Here is a 21,497-nt window from a genome sequence, read left to right on the forward strand (position 1 = left end):
TTTGTCTGTTTTTTTTCTTTTTTTCCTTTTTATTTTTTTTTCCCTTCCCTTCCCTTCCCTTCCCTTCCCTTCCCTTCCCTTCCCTTCCCTTCCCTTCCCTTCCCTTCCCTTCCCTTCCCTTCCCTTCCCTTCCCTTCCCTTCCCTTCCCTTCCCTTCCCTTCCCTTCCCTTCCCTTCCCTTCCCTTCCCTTCCCTTCCCTTCCCTTCCCTTCCCTTCCCTTCCATCAGTCAGATATATATTTTGTAAAAGGAATTTGGTGGTTGTGGCAGGGACCTTACCAAGAGGGATATGCAGTAAAGCTGTATTGTTAACAGGTTGTATCTTCACAATCCTTTCAAAAAAACATACACCTTTATTTTTTAGCTTAGGAATTTCCTATCTGCCATTGTTCCAGAATTCAGTTTTCCTTGATCACTTATCTCTTGATCATTCTTTTCTGAACAGCTGATTACCTAAACATGATACAAGGACTAGTGCTGTTTGCTTCCAGTTCTGCTATTGCCTGGTTTGAGCCCAGATATTTATTTTCCCCTAGGTAACTGTACTGCCATAAAGGTGTGATTATGTAATATTTTATGCTATTTTCTGGAGAAATTTGCGCTATTGCTAAATGAAAGGAGGGATGGAAAGGAGCAAAGCTTTGTTTTAACAGGTAGAAATTGATATCCTGTTGTTCTTATTGATCCTTATTTTTTATTTTATTTTATTTTATTTTATTTTATTTTATTTTATTTTATTTTATTTTATTTTATTTTATTTTATTTTATTTTATTTTATTTTATTTTATTTTATTTTATTTATTTTATTTTCTTGGAGAGATATCAGAAGAAGAATATCTTTCACATAATGCAAACACAGGAAAAGTCACTAACTATCTCCACTTCTTCTCTAGACTTTACTTTGTGGGTTTGAGATTAATCATGGGATTTCTCCATTTCTGTTTCTGTTGTATGATTGATCAGCTTTTGCTTGCAGCAGAGTTTGTGATGTAAGTTTAAATTGTGACCAGAAAATTTCAAGTAGTTTTAAATTGTGACCAGATAATTTAAACCAACTTGTAAACTTAATATTAATCCTGTATATTTTTAGTCTGTATATACTTCTGATACTAATTCATTATTAATAATGAAAAAAGTGAAGAATAATGTCCTTTTCTTTCCAGGTGTATAGACTGTATATTGTATATTGCCAACCAAATGATTAACATGGAGAATGCAAGCAGTGTGAAGGAATTCATTCTTCTTGGACTTTCAGAAAATCAAGTAATTCAGAAAATATGCTTTGTTATGTTTTTGTTCTTCTATATGATTATCATGTCAGGAAATCTGCTCATTGTTGTCACTGTAATGAGCAGTCAACATCTGAAATCGCCCATGTATTTCTTCCTTTCCTACCTATCCTTTGTAGATATCTGTTACTCTTCTGTCACAGCTCCCAAAATGATTGCTGACTTCCTCATTGAAAATAAAACCATCTCCTTCGTGGGTTGCATAATGCAGCTGTTCGGGGTACATTTCTTTGGCTGCACCGAGATCTTCATCCTCACAGTGATGGCCTATGATCGTTACACTGCCATCTGCAGACCTCTCCACTACACCACTCTCATGACCAGGCGTACTTGTGACCGGATGTTGATCTGCTCATGGGTGGGAGGTTTTGTGCATTCCATGGTGCAAACGCTCCTAACCTCTTTTCTCCCCTTTTGTGGCCCCAACAAAATTGACCACTTCTTCTGTGATGTCCACCCCCTACTACAACTGGCTTGTACTGACACCTATGCTGTGGGCATCCTTGTTGTTGCCAACAGCGGAATGATAGCTCTGAGCTGTTTCTTCATCCTGGTCGTGTCCTACATTGTCATCCTGGTTTCCTTGAGAAGACAAACATCCGAAGGGCGACACAAGGCCCTCTCTACTTGTGGGTCCCACATCACTGTAGTGATTCTGTTCTTCGGGCCATGCACATTCTCCTACATACGCCCTTCCAGCAATCTGTCAGAGGACAAGAGTGTGGCAGTGTTTTATACTGTCATCACACCCATGCTGAACCCACTCATCTATACATTGAGAAATGAGGAAGTGAAGAGTGCCATAAAAAAACTGTGGAGTAAAGAAGCAGGACATGAAAAGGGAGAGGTGTAGAACAACAGTAACTTTTCGAAAGTGTCAGAGATCAAGTATCACTCATGATAGTTCCTCTTCTGAAAATTTCCCAAGAACTCCCTCTGAAAGACAAGCTGTATTTTAGCTCCTATTGTAATTAGGAAGATCTGAAGGTGTATCTTCTGATTTGAAGAACAATATAAACTGTAACAAGAAAGGATCCCTTTTCTGTTCTCTTATACTGTCACAGACCCAGGCCTAGCGTTCCTGAGCACTACCGAAACACTAGCAAATAAATAAATACTATCAAAAGTATCAAAAATGTCATCTAGACCATTACTTGGAATTCTCCCATATATAAACTTTCAGATAAACTTCATCTGCTCTGTAACCCTGGGAAGAGAAGACTACCCTAACCTGCTGCTGGTAGCAATCACATCAAAGTAGGCCCCTTTCTGCTAGGTGTAAATTCCTTTTCCTGAGAACAACATTCTGTTATTTTGAATCCATATATTAGCAATTAAAAACCTGATATTAGGTGCTAGTTATGTTATTTTCTGATGCAGGTAACAGGAGGAGAATCTTCTCCCTTCCAATTCAAAGGCATCAAGTCCTTCTTGCAGTATTTCAGGTGTCATTGACACTATCCTGTGGTGGTTTTACCTTGAGAGGGCAGCTGAAAAGCAAACCGCTTTCTCACTCCCTCTCCTCAGAAGAAGAGGGGAAGAAGAAATTATGCTGGAAAGAAAAAAAAAAGAAAAAAAAAAAAGGCTAGGCTCATAGGTTGGGGTAAGGATAATTTAATTAAAGGAAAAAGGAAGAGGAAAAAAGCAAGCAAAGGCCATGCTGATTTTTTTTTTTTTTTAAATATATTTTTAAAAAATATCGCTCTCTATTTCCCATCAATTAGCAATGTTTGCCCATGACCCATAAAGCAAGGCCACAATATACGTAGAGGTAATCTGGGAGGACACATGTCTGTAGTGGGTTTACGTGGCAAGGTTTTGGTAGCAAAGGGCTGCAGGGGTGGCTTCTGTGAGAAGAATCCAGAACCTGCCACATGTTAGATAAGGGCCGGTTTCAACAAGCTCCAAAGGGACCTGCCACTGCCCAGAGCTGAACCAGTAAGTGATGTTGATTGTGTCTCTGTGATAGCATATTCAAGAAAGGGAAAAACCTGCTGTGCAACAGCAGCCGGGAGAGTGAGGAGTGAGAAACAGCCCTGCAGGCACCAAGGTCAGTGAAGAAGGAGGGGCAGGAGGTGCGCTAGGCACTGCAGCTGAAGTTCCCCTGTAGCCTGTGGAAAGGACGATGGTGGAGCAGGCTGTCCCCCTGCAGCCCATAGCGTATCACAGTGGAGCAGGTTTCCACTCTGCAGCCTGTGGAGAACCCCTGCTAGAGCAGGTTCTGGACCAGACCTGTGGCCCATGGAGAGGAGTCCACGCAGGAGCAGGTGATCTGTCAGAAGCTGCTGCCCGTGGTGGACCCAGGCTGGAGCAGTGTGTTCCTGATGGATGGACCCTGTGGTACGGACCCATATTTGGAGTGGTTGTTTAAGACCTGCTGCCTGTGGGAAGGCCGTGCAGGATCAGTTCGGGAAGGACGGCATCCTGTGGGAGGGACCCCACGTTGGAGCAGGGGAAGAGAGGGACTGAGAAGGAGCAGCGGAGACCAGGTTCTATAGACTGACCACAAACCCCATTCCCCTGTTCCCTTGTGCCACTCAGGGGGAGGAGGTGGAAGAAGGTGGATGGGGGGGTTGAGTGTGTGTAGGTTTTTTTAATTAATTAATTAATTAATAAAATTTATTTATTTATTTATTTCTCACTTCTCTAGCTAGTTAGTAATAGGTAATAAATTTCCTTAATTTCCCTATGTTGAACCTGTTTTACCCGTCATGGAAATTATTAAGTGATCTTCCTGTCCTTACCTCAACCCTTGAGCCCTTTTCATTGTATTTTTTCCCCCTTTCCCTTTGAGAAAGGGGAGTGAGAAAGTAGTTGTGGTGGGGCTTGGTTGCCCAGCTGAGTAAAACCACTACAACATCTTCAGAGCCCCTCCTCCCCCCTCCCACCCACCTTACCCTTTCCCACTTTTTTTTTGCTGAGTGTGACCTCACATGGTATGGAATATCCCTTTGGTTGGTTGAAGTCACCTGCCCTCCCTATGTCCCCTCCTCACCTCTTGCCCATCCCCAGTCTGCTGGCTCTCGGGGGGTTTTGGAGGGAGTCCTGATGCTGTGCCAGCCTTGCTCAGCAACAAACAAAACACTGGCGTGATACCAATGCTGTTCTAGCTATAAGTGCAGAGCACAACACTATATGGGCTGCTGCAGGGAAAGTTAATTCCATCCCAGCCAGACCCTGTACAAACCCTTATTCCATAGCATTTGTGTCACACTCAGGTTCCATGTATTTCAGTATTCTCATCACCACTGTTCCCTGTCCTTTAACAGATATATATACAGGTACTTCTTTTCATTTGATAGGCCTCTCCCAAAATGTTCATAAGAACTGTTGATGATTTAGGTTTCATCTGTGAAAGTGGTCACTCAAGACAGGCAGAGTAGGATTTCTGGACACCAGCAGCAGCTTAGCTTCAGTCGCTGCACTTGCCCAGTTCCTCGTGAAGTTGACCTGTCATTGGTTCTGCAGTGTCTTCCTACAACACGTAATTTAGATTACAGATTATTATTATTTTTTTTTATTATTTTTTTTTTCCCAAGCTTAAATCTCCTTGAGTCACACACTTGATACTCCCATCCTTTTGCATCACCCACCACAAGTAGTCCATTTTTGGGGTGAAGACAATCCCACAAGTGGATTTGCCTCTTCCCTTGGGAGCAACCCACACTGACGTCCCCAGTCACTTCCCTACATGCACTATGTGCACTACTTTAGCTCCTCCCACAGCATGTAGGGGTTTTGTTTCAGCAGGACCAGGATGGTTGTCAGATCCCCTGGTGTTCACTAGCCCAGTGGCTTCTGGTAAATTAATGTTTCAGTGTTTCCATGTCTCAGCTCCTAATGCTTATAACATGATCTTTAACGGCCCATTGTATGTCTCAACCTTTCCAGAGGCTTGTGGGTGATAGGGGATGTGATACACCCACTCAGTGCTATGCCTCTTGGCCCAGGAGGTGACAAGATTGTTTTGGAAGTGACTCCCACTGTCTGATTCAATTCTCTCTTGTGTACCATGATGCCACAGAACTTTTCTTTCCAGGTCAAAGATAGTGTTTCAGACAGTGGCATGGTCTACTGGGTTTGTTTCCAGCCACCCAGTAGTTACGAAATGACAGAACCCCAAAATGGCCAAGGTTGGAAGGGACCACTGAAGATCATCCACCCCCCTGCCGTACAGCATCACCTAGAGGATGTTGCACAGAATGGCATCCAGGTGAGTTTTGTATATCCCCTGAGAGGGAGACTCCACAACCTCTCTGGGCAACCTGTTCCAGTGCTCTGTCATCCTCACAGTAAAGTGCCCTCTCATATTCAGCTGAAACTTCCTGTGCTTCAGTTTGTGCCCATTGCCTCTCGTCCTGTTGCTGGTCACAACTGAAAAGAGCCTGGTTCCATTGTCTTGACACCCTCCTTTCACATATTTATATGCATCAATGAGATCTCCCCTCAGTCTTCTCTTTTCCAGGCTAAACAGGTCCAGTTCTCTCTGCCTGTCCTTGTACAACAGGTGCTCCAGTCCTCTAATCATCTTTGTAGTCCTCCTCTGGACTTGCTCCAGTAGTTGCTTCTACCATGGTGAGAGTTTACCAGGCATCACCATATCGAACTCCTAGCCACCGCCCCCTATTCCAGGGAGACATGGCTCTCTTGATCACAGCACAGGTTTCACATTTATGGGTGACCTGTGTGATGGCCTCAATGGTCAGGTCCACCCCTCAATCACAAGCCCATCTGTATGTGGCATCCCTCCCCAGATGTCCTGATATTTCCTAGGCCCATCAAGCTACAAACAGCTCACCCTTATGTCCGCAGTCCAGGTCCACCTGAGGCAATTCAATTGTCAAAGCTCGGTCCACCTGTCTGTTATTCTGATGCTCTTATGAGGTTCAACAAGGCCAAATGCAAGGTCCTGCATCTTGGCCAGAACAATCCCAAGCACAAATACAGGATGGGTGGAAAATGGACTGAAGGCAGCCCTGATGAGAAGGACGTGTGGGTACTGGCTGACAAGAAGCTTGACATGAGCTGGCAATGCACACTTGTAGCACAAAAAGCCAACCATATCCTGGGCTGCATCAAAAGAAGCATGGCCAGAAGGTGGGTGGTAGGCAATTCTCTGCCTCTACTCTGTTCTCTTGAGATCCCATCTGAAGTGCTGTGTTCAGATCCACTCAGTCCAGTAAATCTAGTTGTCCCTTTCCTCTTACCTATTGTCCTATTACTCTTTGACAGGTATAGGCTAGGCCCCAGCACAGTGCAGCAAGCTGGAGTTCTCTGGCATTGCCAGGATCAGGACACACATCTTTCAAGCATTCTGTCAGTTTTTCAGGATTTCGCACTTGTTCAGGGGTAAAGTTCAAAATCATCAGAAGAGACAACCATGACAGGTAGTTGCCCATATCCTCCCACACACCTTGCTGCCCACCACCACACTTTTTTTGGGGCAGATTCCAGCATGGCATTCTTAAGTAATTGTTTAATCTTAGGAAAAAAAAAAAAAAAAAAAGAAAAAAAAGAGAGAAACGCATTCCTGAAACCTAGCAATAGGAGTATTTTGGTTACCCATAGATGCTAGAAAAACTCAAAAGGTGCTTTAATTACCCCAAAGGGAAAGAAGGATATACCATTCCTGATATCATTTACAAACTGACTTCCCCTTTTCCCCCTGCCTTTCCTCTTTCCCTTTTTCCACCTTTTATTGCTGAGTGTGTCATAATATAGTATGTATATCATGTATGGTATATGGTATATAGTATGTATAGTATGTACAGTATGTAGTATATATATCACGTGGAGTAGAGTAGAGTAGAGTAGAGTACAGTACAGATATAGTAATATCTCTTTGGTCGGTTTAGGTCAGTTGCCCTGGCGATGTCCCCTCTTCACCTTTGCCCACCCCTAGCCTACTGGCTTCTGGGGGAGTCAGAGGGAGTCTTGCTGATGTGCCAACATTGCTCCACAACAGACAAAACATTGGTGTGATATGAGGGCTGTTCTAGCTCCAAGTGCAGAGCACAGCACTATATGGGCCGCTGCAGGGAGAGTTAACTCCATCTCAGCCAGACCCAGTAAGGAATCATATAGGAAAGGAACTCAAGAAGGACAGGGAAGGACAAGAGAACTGCTTGAGAGTCCAGCACAGAGCCACAAGGATGATTAAGGGAGTGGAGCATCTCCCTTATGAGGAAAGGCTGAGGGAGCTGGGTCTCTTTAGCTTGGAGAAGAGAAGACTGAGGGGTGACCTTATTAATGTTTATAAATATGTAATGGATGAGTGTCAGGAGGATAGAGCAAGGCTCTTCTCAGTAACACCTAACGATATGACAAGGAGCAATGGATGCAAGCTGGAATATAGGAAGCTTAAAATATGAGAAGAAACTTTTTGATGGTGAGGGTGACAGACCACTGGAACAGGCTGCCCAGCGTGGGTTGTGGAATCTCCTCTAGAGACATTCAAAACCTGCCTGGATATGTTCTTCTGTGACTTGATCTAGGTGTTCCTGCTCTAGTAGGGGGATTGGACTAGATGACCTTTCAAGGTCACTTCCAATCCCTAACATTCTGTGATTCTGAAAAAAAAAAAAAAAGGAAAAAGAAAATTATTCTCCTTAAAACTGATGCGAATAAAGTGCATATGTCTAATTGCAGGAAAGGTGGCTCCACGGGGAGCCCACAGAACATTTTAATGGTCCCGTTGTGCCTAGTCTACTGTGTCTTGGATTCAGAGACTCTGTGGCCAACCAGAAATTCAACAACCAAACAGAGCACAAGTATATGAATGTGCATGTAAGCTGCTAAAATACCTCCTTTTTGATAAGGAACAAGAGATTTTCTTCTCCTGCAGGTACACTTTCTCTTTGTATCTATACAGATACAGTATATTTTTCATCCTAGTTTGAGAGAATGTAAATCCCATAGTGTCAGGAGTCAATAAAGACATCTTGCATTCAAATCTGCATTAGCTGAATTTCCTTTTTCTTTTACAGGACAGTCCACTGACATGAGAAGAAACACCAGTACACCCAAGCATGCTACAGTGTTTGTGGCAAGGTAAGAACAGGCTTGGAAATAAGAGTTTTGTGATGAACACAAATGCCTAAACATATTTTATACTTTTTTATTATTATTATTATTTTTTTTGTGGGTTGATTCCCCCATATCCATTCCTTACAGTATAGCAATATGGGTATTCTTGAAAAAAACTATATATTTTTTTAAAATTTATTTATTTTTTCAAATTGTGGGAGCTGAGTTTACTAGCTTTCTCATTTTGATGAGTTTCTCTTTGACATGAGAACACACTCTTTAATTCAAGACAACAATTTGGGGGCAGGGGGTAAGACAGAGCAAGTCATTTTCATTTTAATTGCAATGGGAAAATTTAGGTTAATCTCACGGAGAATACTAACTATCATGTTTATGAGATCATGCTTATGTTTTTGAGAAGAAAGGCTGAGAGAGCAGAGGATGTTCAGCCTGAAAAAGAGAAGACTGTGGGGTGACCTTATTGCGGCTTTTCAATACTTCAATAGGGTTTATAAAAAGGTGGAGAGAACTTTTTGCTCAGGCAGACAACAAGAGGACAAAGGGAAATGGTTTTGAATAAGAAGAGGGGAGATTTAGATTAGATGTTAGGTGGAATAGCTCCACTCAGAGGGTGATGAGACACTGGAACAGGTTACCAAAGAGGTTGTGGATGGAGGTGTTCAAGACCAGGTCGGATGGCAACTCTGGGCAACCTGATCTAGTGGGTGGCATCCCTGCCATGGCAAGGGGATGGGAACTGGATGATCTTTAAGATCTCTTCCAAGTCAAGCCGTTCTATGATAACATTCTATAAAGAAGCAAAATTAGTAGGGATCATGGGCAATCTATTGGAGAGTTTAAAGAACAAATCAGACAAATATTTTCATAAGTTACATCAACAGAGTTCATTCTTCCTTGGAAAAGTGAAATGGACAAGATCAGTTCTTCCAAGGTCTCTACTTAATTTTTTATTCCTGGGCTTATTTCTAGCCTTCAGAAAGCGAATGTGCTCAAGAAGTCAAATGATTATAATTCTCATGTTATTCTTGATTTTTTGAAAATAATAGCAGAGCAGAAGTTCTGCTCCCTTTCAAGCTGAAATGCCATTAATATTTATAGGTGAGCTATTCCAAACCCTTAGCTTTGGCTTTCTGCTTACCATAATTGACCTGAAATTTTGACATAATTATAAGGTGTATATGTCTGACCCCATTTCTTTTGATAGATTTTCCTAGTTTAGCATGTGTTTGACTTTTATATATTATATATCATGTTATAAAAGTTATTTATATATAACTTTGTACATTGTACATTGTTATGTACAAAGTTAATTATCCATATGGGAAAAATGAGTATTTAAAGAGCATCCTGCAAATCATGTTTGAGTAAACATCTAAATTATGTGAGGTGAAACATATACTATGGGGTTAATGTTAGCTGTGCAGATTACTCATTTACACATTAAATTAAGCATTTGGGGAGGAAGAGGTAGTGAGATTTGCAGTAGTAAGTGTGATTTGTTAACCTGTGCTCATTCAGAGTACACTGAAATAATACAAGGCTTTGAAATGCAGGAAATGAAAATGAGATAATTTGAGTTCAGAACTTAAAAAATGTAAATAGGAAGACTGGCAAAGTTATATCTTTACCTTACATCAGCGCCTGACTCCAGCCAGTTTGATGTATTGATGGGCATTTACATTTTTTTTTTTCTTTTTTTCAGCATAACTCTGTCTTTTCCTATCAATGATAGATGGCAGAAGGGAATCACACCGTGGTGACTAAGTTCATCTTATTGGGATTCACCGACAACCTGAAGTTACAGGTTCTTCTCTTCACAGTGTTTCTACTTATCTATCTGTTGACCGTAGTGGGAAATCTGGGGCTGATTGTGCTCATCCAAATCAACTCCAAACTCCACACCCCCATGTACTTCTTCATCAGCAACCTTTCTTTCTTAGATGTCAGCTACTCCACCATCATTATACCCAGTACACTCATGACCCTTGTGGCTGAGACAAAAGTCATATCATACACAACATGCACAGCTCAGCTCTTCCTGTTCTGCATCGCAGTGACAGGCGAGTGCTACCTCCTGGCGGTGATGGCATATGACCGATTTATAGCCATCTGCAACCCCTTGCTCTACCCTGTCATTATGTCTAGGAGGTTCTGCATCCTCCTCGTGTGCATGTCCTACTTCATGAGTTGTGTGAATGCAACCATTCAGACTTTATTTATATTCCACCTGTCCTTCTGCAATTCCATCATCGATCATTTCTTCTGTGATGTGCCCCCCATCCTGAAGCTCTCCTGCTCTGATACTTACATCACTGACTTGGTACATTTCACCTGTGCTACCGTGCTTATCATCTCAACCATCCTTCTTATTCTCATCTCCTATATCTGCATTGGGATTACAATCTACAAGTTGAAATCTGCCAAAGGCAGATGCAAAGCCTTCTCCACGTGTGCTTCCCATCTGACTGTTGTTGCCATCTTCTATGGGACAGGCTCCTTCATGTACTTACGGCCCAGTTCAAAATACTCTGTGGAGTATGACAAGATCATCTCTGTGTTTTATACCCTGGCAATACCCATGCTGAACCCTGTAATTTACAGCTTGAGGAACAAGGAGGTCAAAGAAGCCCTTCGAAGAACAGTAACAAGTCTATATTGCTCTCTGTGAGTACTACAGAGATTCAGGAGTCCAAGTGGGAGTGAGAGAACCTGAGAACTGTCAAAACAGAATAATTAAATATGCAACAGTTTGGTTCCTGTCTGACAAAGAGAAAGGAAACGGGAATAGTACCTTAGACATTTTTTTGCCATACCTGCATGATGTGAGAGAGTAGGCAGCCCCCCTTTGCCATTGCAGGGCTTCTTATTTACACCCTCCTAACCCCCCCTCCCTCCCCCTCCCTGAGGGATGTGTCACTGAGTAGTCTGAAGGAACTAACTTTTCAGATGGTGACAGTCACTATTTCAATAGCAATAGGCTCTGTAACATAGTAGTGCCTTACATCTGATCTCATGTTGTGACCTCTGCAACTATAGACAGTGTAAGACAAGTCTACTGGGTATATTCATAGGCATTTTTATTCTCTGCACCCCATCCCCCACCCCCATTTGGAAGACAAAGATAGTAGAATAGATTTCTCAGCAAACTTGCTAAGGATGAATTCATCTCCTGCATCCTGATCATTGATAACAATGTTGAACAGGACAGGCCCTAGAACTGAGCCCCGAGGAACACTGTTAATGACTGCCCACCAGCCAGATGTAGCCCCCATTCACTATGACCCCTTGAGGTCATAGTGAATGGTCATCTACTGATGAGCCAGTTCATTATCCAGTATAGACTGAACCTCTTCAACACACATTTGGACAATTTGTCCAGAAGGATCCTGTGAGGGATGGTATTTAAGGCCTTACTAAAACCCAGAAATATTATATCCATTGTCTTCCCTTCACTCCACTCACAAAGAAAGTGACCTTATCATACAAGGAGATCAAGTTATTAAGGCAGGACTTTCCTTTCATAAATCCACGTTGACTATGCCTGGTAATTGCTTTGTTCATTAACTGCCTTTCTGTATACCCCATTAGAATCTTCTCAATTTATCTGCTAGGTACTGAGGTTGGACTGACACATCTGTAGTTTTCTAGGTCTTCTCTCATGCTCTTTTTGAAAATGGGTGTAACATTGACTATCTTCCAGTTAGAAGGAACCACCCCAACACTAGTCAACACTATTCAGCACCCTCAATGGGAAGAGAAGGACTCTGGATCTCATCCCACCTCCAAAACATGTTCTGTTGATAATCCAACTCTGGATACAGACATTGTGGCTAAATCAGAGAGCCAGCCATTGATGCTCAGTTGTCCCTGTAGTCAAAAAGAAACATAGAATCACAGCACCATAGAATGGTTTGGGTTAGAAGGGACCATAAAGATCATCTAATTCCAACCCCCTGCAACAGGCAGAGACACATTCCACTAGACCAGGTTGCTCAAAGTCCCGTACAATCACAGAATCACAGAATTGTCTAGGTTGGAAGAGACCTCCAAGATCAACTAGTCCAAACCTCTGACCTAACACTAACAAGTCCTCCACTAAACCATATCACTAGCCTCTACATCTAAATGTCTTTTAAAGACCTCCAGGGATGGTGACTCCACCACTTCCCGGGGCAGCCCATTCCAATGCCTAACAACCCTTTCGGTAAAGAAGTTCTTCCTAATATCCAGCCTAAAACACCCCTGGCACAACTTTAGCCCATTACCCCTCGTCCTGTTGCCAGGCATATGGGAGAATAGACTGACCCCTACCTCTCTACCTCCTTTAATGTACATATAAAGAGCAATAAGGTCACCCCTGAGCCTCCTTTTCTCCAGGCTGAACAAACCCAGCTCCCTCATCTGCTCCTCATAGGACTTGTTCTCCAGACCTCCCACCAACTTTGTCACCCTTCCCTGGACTCACTCCATGTCCTTCTTGTAGCAAGGGGTCCCAAACTGAACACAGTACTGGAGGTGCGGCCTCACCAGAACCGAGTACAGGGAGACAATCACTTCCCTAGACCTGCTGGCTACACTGCTTCTTATACAAGCCAGGATGCTGTTGGCCTTCTTGGCCACCTGAGCACACTGCTGGCTCATATTCAGCCAACTGTGAAACAATACTCCCAGGTCCTTCTCTGCCAGGCAGCTTTCCAACTACTCATCTCCCAGTCTGTAGCTCTGCTTGGGGTTATTGCGCCCCAAGTGCAGGACCTGGCACTTGGCCTTATTGAACTTCATGCAGTTGACCTCAGCCCATCAGTCCAGCCTATCCAGATTGATCAATCTGCCCTTTGGTTGTATCTGTGCCCTATGGTGTGACTATTTAACACAAGTGCTAAGGGGAGGAAGACTGCGCAACCTGATTCCTTTTTATATTGGCAAAGATCTAAATCCTGGAAAATTAGAGACCAAAAGACAGTGGTCACGCAATCCTATAAACAGTGATCCCAAACAAGAACTCTTTGAGCTCTCCAGGGTCTGCAGCGGGCTGCACTCTTGATCTCCCCCTGAGCTGGGCTGCTTGTCAGGGGATGTACATCTCATGGCTGACTGAGGAACAAGCTCATCTACCAACAAAGGAGTAGTGTGAGTAATTCACACTAGCAGGTATTTTGGAAGCACGTGACTTCCATTCCCCTTACCCCTGGTCTCAGGTGAACCTTGTCATTCATGAGTCTTTAAATAAATTGTTGTTTCTATTGTAGCAATTTTCTTTAGATCATTCTGTTAATTGACTAATAGATACTGATTAAGTGCTGTTAAAATCATATAATTTTGTTATCTGCTATAAAGATATAGAATAAATCCTTACTTGCTGCTGCATTAGAGTTGCATAAATTTAATTCTGCAATACTCATGTATGGTGGCAAATGCCCTTTGGGAATGGTTACAGCAATGGAAGTAGAGTAACTGTCAGTGCTAAGGCAAACCCATCTGGGCTGCCACATTGTGGCAAGATATTGCTGCCCAGGTAGAAAAGCTGGTTGTAGAAGTATGCCTTCTAAATGCTAATATACCCAAGAGTAGTGCCACTGAAGAACACCAAAACAACCAGCAGGTGAATCAGGCTGCTAAGATTAAAGAAGCTCAGGTGGATCTGGACTGGCAATTTAAGGGGAAGTTATTTATAGCTCAGTGGGTCCATGACACCTGAGAATATCAAGGAAGAGATGCAACATATAAATGGACTTGTGATCAAGAGGTGGACTTGATCTTGGACACTATTGTACAGGTGATCCATGAATGAAAAACATGTGCAAGAAGGACATGGAAGTGAGAGGCTGGGAGAGGAAGTGAGAGGCTGGGAGAGGAATGGTTGGAGAGCTGCCAGGCAGAGAAGGACCTGGGAGTGATGGGTGATAGTCGGCTGAATATGAGCCAGCAGTGTGCTCAGGTGGCCAAGAAGGCCAACGGCATCCTGGCTTGTATCAGGAACAGTGTGACCAGCAGGGCTAGGGAGGTGATCGTCCCCCTGTACTCAGCTCTGGTGAGGCCGCATCTCGAGTACTGTGTTCAGTTTTGGGCCCCTCGCTACAAGAAGGACATCGAGGTGCTCGAGCGGGTCCAGAGAAGGGCGACAAAGCTGGTGAGGGGCCTGGAGAACAAGTCCTACGAGGAGCGGCTGAGGGAGCTGGGCTTGTTCAGCCTGGAGAAGAGGAGGCTCAGGGGTGACCTTATCGCTCTTTTTAGGTACCTCAAGGGAGGCTGTAGCGAGGTGGGGGTTGGTCTGTTCTCCCACATGCCTGGTGACAGGACGAGGGGGAATGGGCTTAAGTTGAGCCAGGGGAGTTTTAGGTTAGATGTTAGGAAGAACTTCTTCACTGAAAGGGTTGTGAGGCACTGGAACAGGCTGCCCAGGGAAGTGGTGGAGTCACCATCCCTGGAAGTCTTCAAAAGACGTTTAGATGTAGAGCTTAGGGATATGGTTTAGTGGAGGGCTGTTAGCGTTAGGTCAGAGGTTGGACTCGATGACCTTGAGGTCTCTTCCAACCTAGAAAATTCTGTGATTCTGTGATTCTGTGATTCTTTTCTTTCCTTTCTGTTCCATTCTTTTTTTTTTTGTTCTTTTTTTTTTTTTTTTTTTTTTCTTCTTTAATTAAACTTCCCACATCTCAACTCATGCCTTCTTTCACACTTCTTTTTGATTTTCTCCCCCATTCCATTGAGGGGGTGGAGGAGTGAGTGAATGGCTACATGGCATTTAGCTGTCTGCTGGGATAAAACACAACAATTGGACAGTTACTCAGGGAGCCTGTGGCAGAAGTCCATGCTCTGGCTGAGGCTTGGGCTTTTCATGCCTTTTATCCTCCTAAACCAGGGCAACTGCAGGGTGTGAGGACACTCATTGGATGACTTGATGTGCAATCCTGTTAGTTTTATACTACCAAAGGAGAAAATATTCTGTAAATATTATGTTTTCACTAGACATAGTTGCCGTTGTTGGGAGAAGTAATGAAACTGCTCAGGAAATAAAGCTGTGGTGGCTTTACCTTGCTACTCATCTGAAATCCACCACAACTGCTCTCTCACTCCCCTTCCTTACAAGAAGAGGGGAAGAAGATAGTATGCTGGAAAGGAAAAAAAAAAAACCACACACAACAAAAACAACAACTCAGGAATTGAGATAAGAATAATTTCCTTAAAGGGAAAAGGAAGAGGGGAAAAGCAAACAAACCGAAAACAAGCAAAAGCCATGTGGAAGTACAAAGATAGAGGAAAGAAATGATTCTCTACTTCCCATCAATAAGCTGTACTTGACAACGTTCCTGAAGTCAGGCCTCAGTACATGTAGCCGTTGTTTGGAAGGACAGACATTTTCATAATGAGGACCCCTCCTCATCCCTCCTTCCCCTTTCCCATCTTTCATTGCAGAGTGTGACATCATATGGTCATTTGTTTGGTTGGTTTATGTCAGCTGCCCTGGGGATGTCCCCTGCTCACCTCTTGCCCACTTCCAGCCTGCTGGCTCTTGGGGGAGGTGGGGGTTGGAGCAAGTCCTGATGCTGTGCCAGTATTGCTTGGCAATAGTCACAACACTGGTGTGACACCAATGCTGTTCTAGCTACAGGTGCAGAGCACAACACTATAAGGGCTGCTGCAGGGAAAGTTAACTCCATTCCATCCAGACCCAGTACAAAAGCTCAGCTCCATCAAGCTTTCTGTATTTTCATCTTTTTTTCTTGGGCTGGCCCTGATAAATAGCTTTCTTTTCAGCCTTCAGATGATGCACTGTAAGATTTTGAATCATATCAGCCAGTCCCAGGTAGGTGTTCTTGCTACTTCAGGTTGTTGGACAGAGTTACATTTGATTGTTGGCCCTGCATTTGATTAACTGAATTGATGTCTAGATTCCACACACATTTTTGTCCAATTCATCTTTGCCATATAGAAAGTTTGGGTGGTCAGTGCCTACAAACATTTTTAGGTGCCTGAATGAATGATACTCTTAAATATTAAATATTGTTGTTTTTATCTTCAAACTGAATCACCTAATTTTTCAATGGCTACAGTAAAGCAAATTAGTTACAGCCATCCATATTTGTGTACACATTCACTTCAGTTGTATGCATCTGGAAAACACTGAAGATAAGGTTGTCAAATTTTCATCTCTGGGAGTTTGTGTCTGCTAGGAATCAGACTGCAAAGCCTAGGCAAGCTGGAGTTTTGTTTTGTTTTGAATAACAGCTAAAGTTCAAAGTTACCATAAACAAGTTCTTTTAGAGATAAAAATTCTTAGCTTAACTGAAATATTTTAGCACATAGATTTCTTGAATCAATTCAAGGCTGTTTGTTTGGTCCATTAAATGTACTTATATGCCTTCATGCAGACCCCCAGGACGTGCAATTTTGTATTGAGTTTACATGGCAAAAGTTAATTAGCAGGGACGCTGCAGTGGTGGCCTCTGTCAGAAGAGTCCAGAATTCCCCCATGATAGTTAAAAGCCAGCTCCAGACAGCTCCAAAAGGGGCCCACCACTGGCCAGAGCTGAGCCAATGAGTGACATTGGTTGCACCTCTGAGAGCATTTTAAGAAACATAAAAAACCCCACTGTGCAATAGCAGCTAGAGGAGAGAGAAGTGAGAACCCACCATGCAGACACTAAGAGCAGTGAAAAAGGAGGAGAAGGTGATTGGACACTGGAGCAGAAGTTCCCCTGTGGCCTGTGGAGAGGCCCATGGTAGAGCAGGTTATCTCCCTGCAGCCCATGGTGTGCCACAGCAAAGCAGAGTATTCTGGAGATAATTATTGGAGATAATTAGAGATAATAAGCTTCTACACCCTCCATTACTTTAATTGGTAAAAGACTTTACTAGCTCAGACCTTTTTGCTGCAAGGGAAGCTTTCCCATAAAGAAGGGGAAAAAAATATACAAAGAGAAAGAGAAGAAAAACAACCAACCAACCAAAAAAAAAAAAAATAAAAATCACTGACTCCTTTAAAGGACAACCCTTCAGATAGTTCAGAAAAACTCTATCTGATACCTCTGCTTGTTGCAAGAGTTTAATGGCCAAATGCATACTTGGGAATCCTGAATTGGTAAGCAAGTCTTAATGTTTTCTTGTAGTAACAGATGACACAAGAAATCACAGATTCATTCTGGTGTAAGTTATTGATCTGAATGCTTCAAAAACAATTTATTCTTTGTTATGCCATGTACTTCATGTAAACTGACAGTTGTATGATATGGGAAAATAGCTGTAAATTAAGAGTAATAGCAAAATGTATTAAGTCTTTTCATCAGATTTTCCCTCTTAATTGAAAGTGCAAGAGTTTGAAACTGCTGAATGCTAGTACTCCTTGTCTCCAGTTCTTTTGTCATCCCTTAATCAAAGGACCATACTTATTCAGGTAGGTAATGAAAGAAAATAGCTAAAGAGTATGTTTCTGTTCTCAGTAAATAAGTACATCTCTTGTGTTGACATCTTTCTTTCTTAGCTTTCCACAAACTTGCTTGTATTAATGAGCTGTAAAATCTACAAGCAAGTAGATTGGGATCAGGTATGTTTGTGTGTTAATTATATGTTCGTTTCCCTTAAAAGCAGTAAGAACAAACCTTATTTTAAATCCTCTATTTTAAATCATCTACAGTTCTACTATAAACAATGGCATCTACTTAAAGGTTAATCAAGGGTCACCGAAATCTCTAGAAATAGGCATTTCTAGAGTGCAAATACATTATATATTTTAGCATGTTACCTCTGAAGACTCTGTTATACTCTAGGTTATGAATGCTCAATTAATGCCTATTATCCAGGTATCCATTGATGGAATACCTGAAAAGGAATCTAGAGCACAACAGTTAACAGAAACATGTAATGTCTACTTTAAGTTATTGAAATTAAAACATCCACTAGATAGATGTCTAGAGCTAAGATGAAGATATCAAAGTGGAAGAGAGAATTATTCTTCTCTTTCTAAGATGTGTTTCAGTTAGATGAATTGTGGGCTGAAGGAGCCAGTCTTGCCACTCACTGAAAATCTCATTTGACTTGCTTAAACATAAACTACTAAAATCTGTAATATTTTGAAAATGATCTGTTCAATTTATATTATTTTTCTTAAACATTTTTGTCTACATACTCTCTGAGCTTTTGTGGTGCTGTTTTCAGCAGTGTGAATGTTAGTCTTTTTTTTTTCTTTCTGTTTTCTTTTTTTTTTCTTCTCTATACTACAAGAAAACAGATAACTTTAAGAAGGTCTTCTGGTGCTTTTTCGTTCATTTTTGGTTTGTTTTGCTTTTTCCAGTGTTGCTATTAAAAGCGAGATAACAAATCAAGGGAAACAATGATGGGTGGACCTCTCACTTCATTCTGGTCATAAATTTTGGTTCTACTTAGTGAAAAACAGTTTCCATGGGAAACAGTTTACTAAGTGACCTAATTCTTCACACAGTCTTCCTTTTGTGGAACTCTTAACATTTTTCTATTTCTTCTGCTTTGACATCTGCAGGGATAGCTGTGTGCACCCAATATGTTATGAAGAACCAAACCACTATCGATGAGTTCATTCTTCTGGGATTTTCCTATGGGATGCAGATCCAGACCTTACTTTATCTGGTCTTTCTTGTCACCTACATGGTGACAATCACTGAGAATGCAATCATTATCTTTGTGGTGAAAAGGAACCATCATCTACAGAAGCCCATGTATTATTTCTTGGGAAACTTGTCCTTCCTGGAGATTTGGTATGTCTCAGTAACATTGCCCAAGCTTTTGTTTGGGTTCTGGTCACAGAACAAGACCATCTCATTCTCCAGCTGCATGACCCAGTTATACTTCTTTATCTCCCTCATGTGCACTGAATGCGTCCTCCTGGCTGTAATGGCCTATGACCGCTACTTGGCTGTCTGTCATCCCCTGCGCTACCCAGCCATCATGACCCACAAGTTGTGCTTTCAGCTGTCAATTCTTTCATGGACAGGAGGCTTTTCTATTTCCTTGGTCAAGGTATCTTTTATTTCACGCCTCACATTCTGTGGCCCACAAGTCATAAACCACTTCTTTTGTGACATTTCTCCAGTCTTGAACCTTTCGTGCACTGACATGTCCCTTGCAGAAACAGTGGACTTTGCACTGGCTTTGGTGATCCTTCTGGTACCTCTCCTGATCATTATTTTCTCCTATTGCTGCATCTTGTCAACCATCTTGAGTATGCCTTCAACCCAGGGAAGGAGAAAAGCTTTTTCCACTTGCACATCCCATTTCACTGTTGTCATCATCTTCTTTTCAGCCACTCTCTTTATGTATGCCAGGCCCAGAAGGATCCATCCATTCAACCTCAACAAGATAGTGTCCATCTTTTATGCTGTATTCACTCCAGCGCTAAACCCTCTAATCTACTGTCTCAGGAACAAGGAAGTGAAAGAGGTTCTGAGAAAGATCATAGTCACAAGCTGCTCTGCACATCGCTAAGTGCCTAGGATGAGGATACTGATGAGCAAGGACACTACTGAGAAGCTTCCCTCTTGAAATGCATATGAGTAGGACCTCTACTACTTACTCCTTCATGGTTGCTTCAGTCATCAATGACTTGTTGCACTGAAGTCTGGTAAGGAAGAACTTGTATCATTTTTCTATGTGGAAATATCTCCTTCCTATTTGTGAGGATGCTTATATGACTAAACTCAACTGGCTGTAAATTATTCTGCTACAATAATAATGTAATAATTCCTACCACGTTCTCGGTAATAGAAAAAATTCTTTTAGAAAACTTAATAATAAGATCTATTGTTTTCAAAACCATGTAGGAAGATGGATATCAATGAAAATCAGTTAGCCAAATCCCTATGGACAGAGATACAGAGAGCTAAGTACATGTCAAAGAAATTGTCTGATTTTCTTATACTATCACAATCTTGCTGTATACAGGAAATGTCACTCTTGCTGTATGTATACTATTTGTGTTAGCCATACCTTCACATGACCTCATGTTTGGCTTATAGTAATCCTGACTGAAAGGCAATTGTACATGGACGAGTTAGTAATCCTAATTAATGTAATTTTTAACCTGAGCTGGCATAAGTTTGTGCCATGCTGCACATACAGCTCGGTGTTCAGGCCTGTATTGTGATGTGTGCATCCATTGGCAACAGGGTAAACTTTGCCATTTGATTTTTAACAGTAGAGCCTTCAGTATTTGTGATCATGCCACTTGTATCCTTGCCTTTATCTAAAAGTGCAGCAAGAACTTCACATGTGAACATGTGTTCTGTTTGGTTGAAACAGTAGAAGAAAACAATTCTATCCAAGAAAATACTATACTGGTTCAACTGGCCAAAAAGATAACATTTTGGCAGAAGGGGTATGCACAGCATGCTATAACCTGATTGGAGGTCTGTTTGATGCTATACAATTCAGGATTGCCAGCACCTGAAAAAGGATGTAAGATTATTAGGAAGAAATGCTTCACTGTAAGGGTAGTGAGGCACTGGAACAGATTTCCCAGAGAAGTTGTGGATGCCCCATCCATGGAGGTATTCAAGGCCACGTTGGATGGGGCCTTGGCCAACCCGATCTAGTGGGTGGCATCCCTGCCCATGACAGGTGAGTTGGAACTAGATGACCTTTATGATCCCTTACAACCCACAACCCAAGCCATTCTATGGTTATTAGTACCCTTTTCTTTTCTTTATACTGGTAGCACCTATAAATTACATTTTGAGCAATACTTTACAAAATCTGAGTTCCTTTCTTACTGGTTTCATAATAAGCCATCAACTCCTGCTGCAAAACACAGGGCTTGAGGCAATTCCATTCTTACCACTGCTAGGAAGGCCATTTAACTCATAAGGGCCAGAACTAGCATGAGACCCAGGGTACAGTCATAGATTTAGGTCTTCAGTGTCACTGAGAATAATACGCACACAAAAAAGTAAAAATGGCAGGTGTTCCAAGCATCTGAAGCGACTTGATTATCTATGCTATCCATTTCTTTACAGTGCTAGCTCCAATAAATGACATTTGAAGGAATATGTTATAGACTGAGTGCTTTTTTCGTGAGGATCATAAGGACCCAGCACTTTCTGGTATAAAACACCTAGTATGGAGAGCTTTATACTAGGAATGATGCATCTTGCTAATGCTTTCTTTTTGATAGATGTTCCTTTAGAAAGCCAG

At 42.1% G+C, this 21,497-nt stretch overlaps 2 protein-coding genes across 2 annotated transcripts; both read left to right on the forward strand.

The window, feature by feature from the left end:
- Nucleotides 1–1,206: 1,206 nt before the first annotated feature.
- Nucleotides 1,207–11,004, forward strand: LOC311218447 (uncharacterized protein; the record flags this gene model as incomplete). The annotated part of the gene is made up of 4 exons (XM_084301130.1): nucleotides 1,207–2,107; nucleotides 6,044–6,386; nucleotides 8,015–8,075; nucleotides 10,069–11,004. The coding sequence occupies 4 exons, from the start codon at nucleotides 1,207–1,209 to the stop codon at nucleotides 11,002–11,004; spliced, it is 2,241 nt and encodes a 746-aa protein (XP_084157256.1).
- Nucleotides 11,005–18,857: 7,853 nt separating this feature from the next.
- Nucleotides 18,858–19,793, forward strand: LOC311218448 (olfactory receptor 6B1-like; the record flags this gene model as incomplete). Its single annotated transcript, XM_084301131.1, has 1 exon — nucleotides 18,858–19,793. One exon carries the CDS (start codon nucleotides 18,858–18,860, stop codon nucleotides 19,791–19,793), a length of 936 nt encoding a protein of 311 aa, XP_084157257.1.
- Nucleotides 19,794–21,497: the final 1,704 nt, after the last annotated feature.

The sequence above is a fragment of the Netta rufina genome (genome assembly GCF_964035555.1).
Source record: "Netta rufina genome assembly, chromosome: 24".
Lineage (NCBI taxonomy): Eukaryota > Metazoa > Chordata > Aves > Anseriformes > Anatidae > Netta > Netta rufina.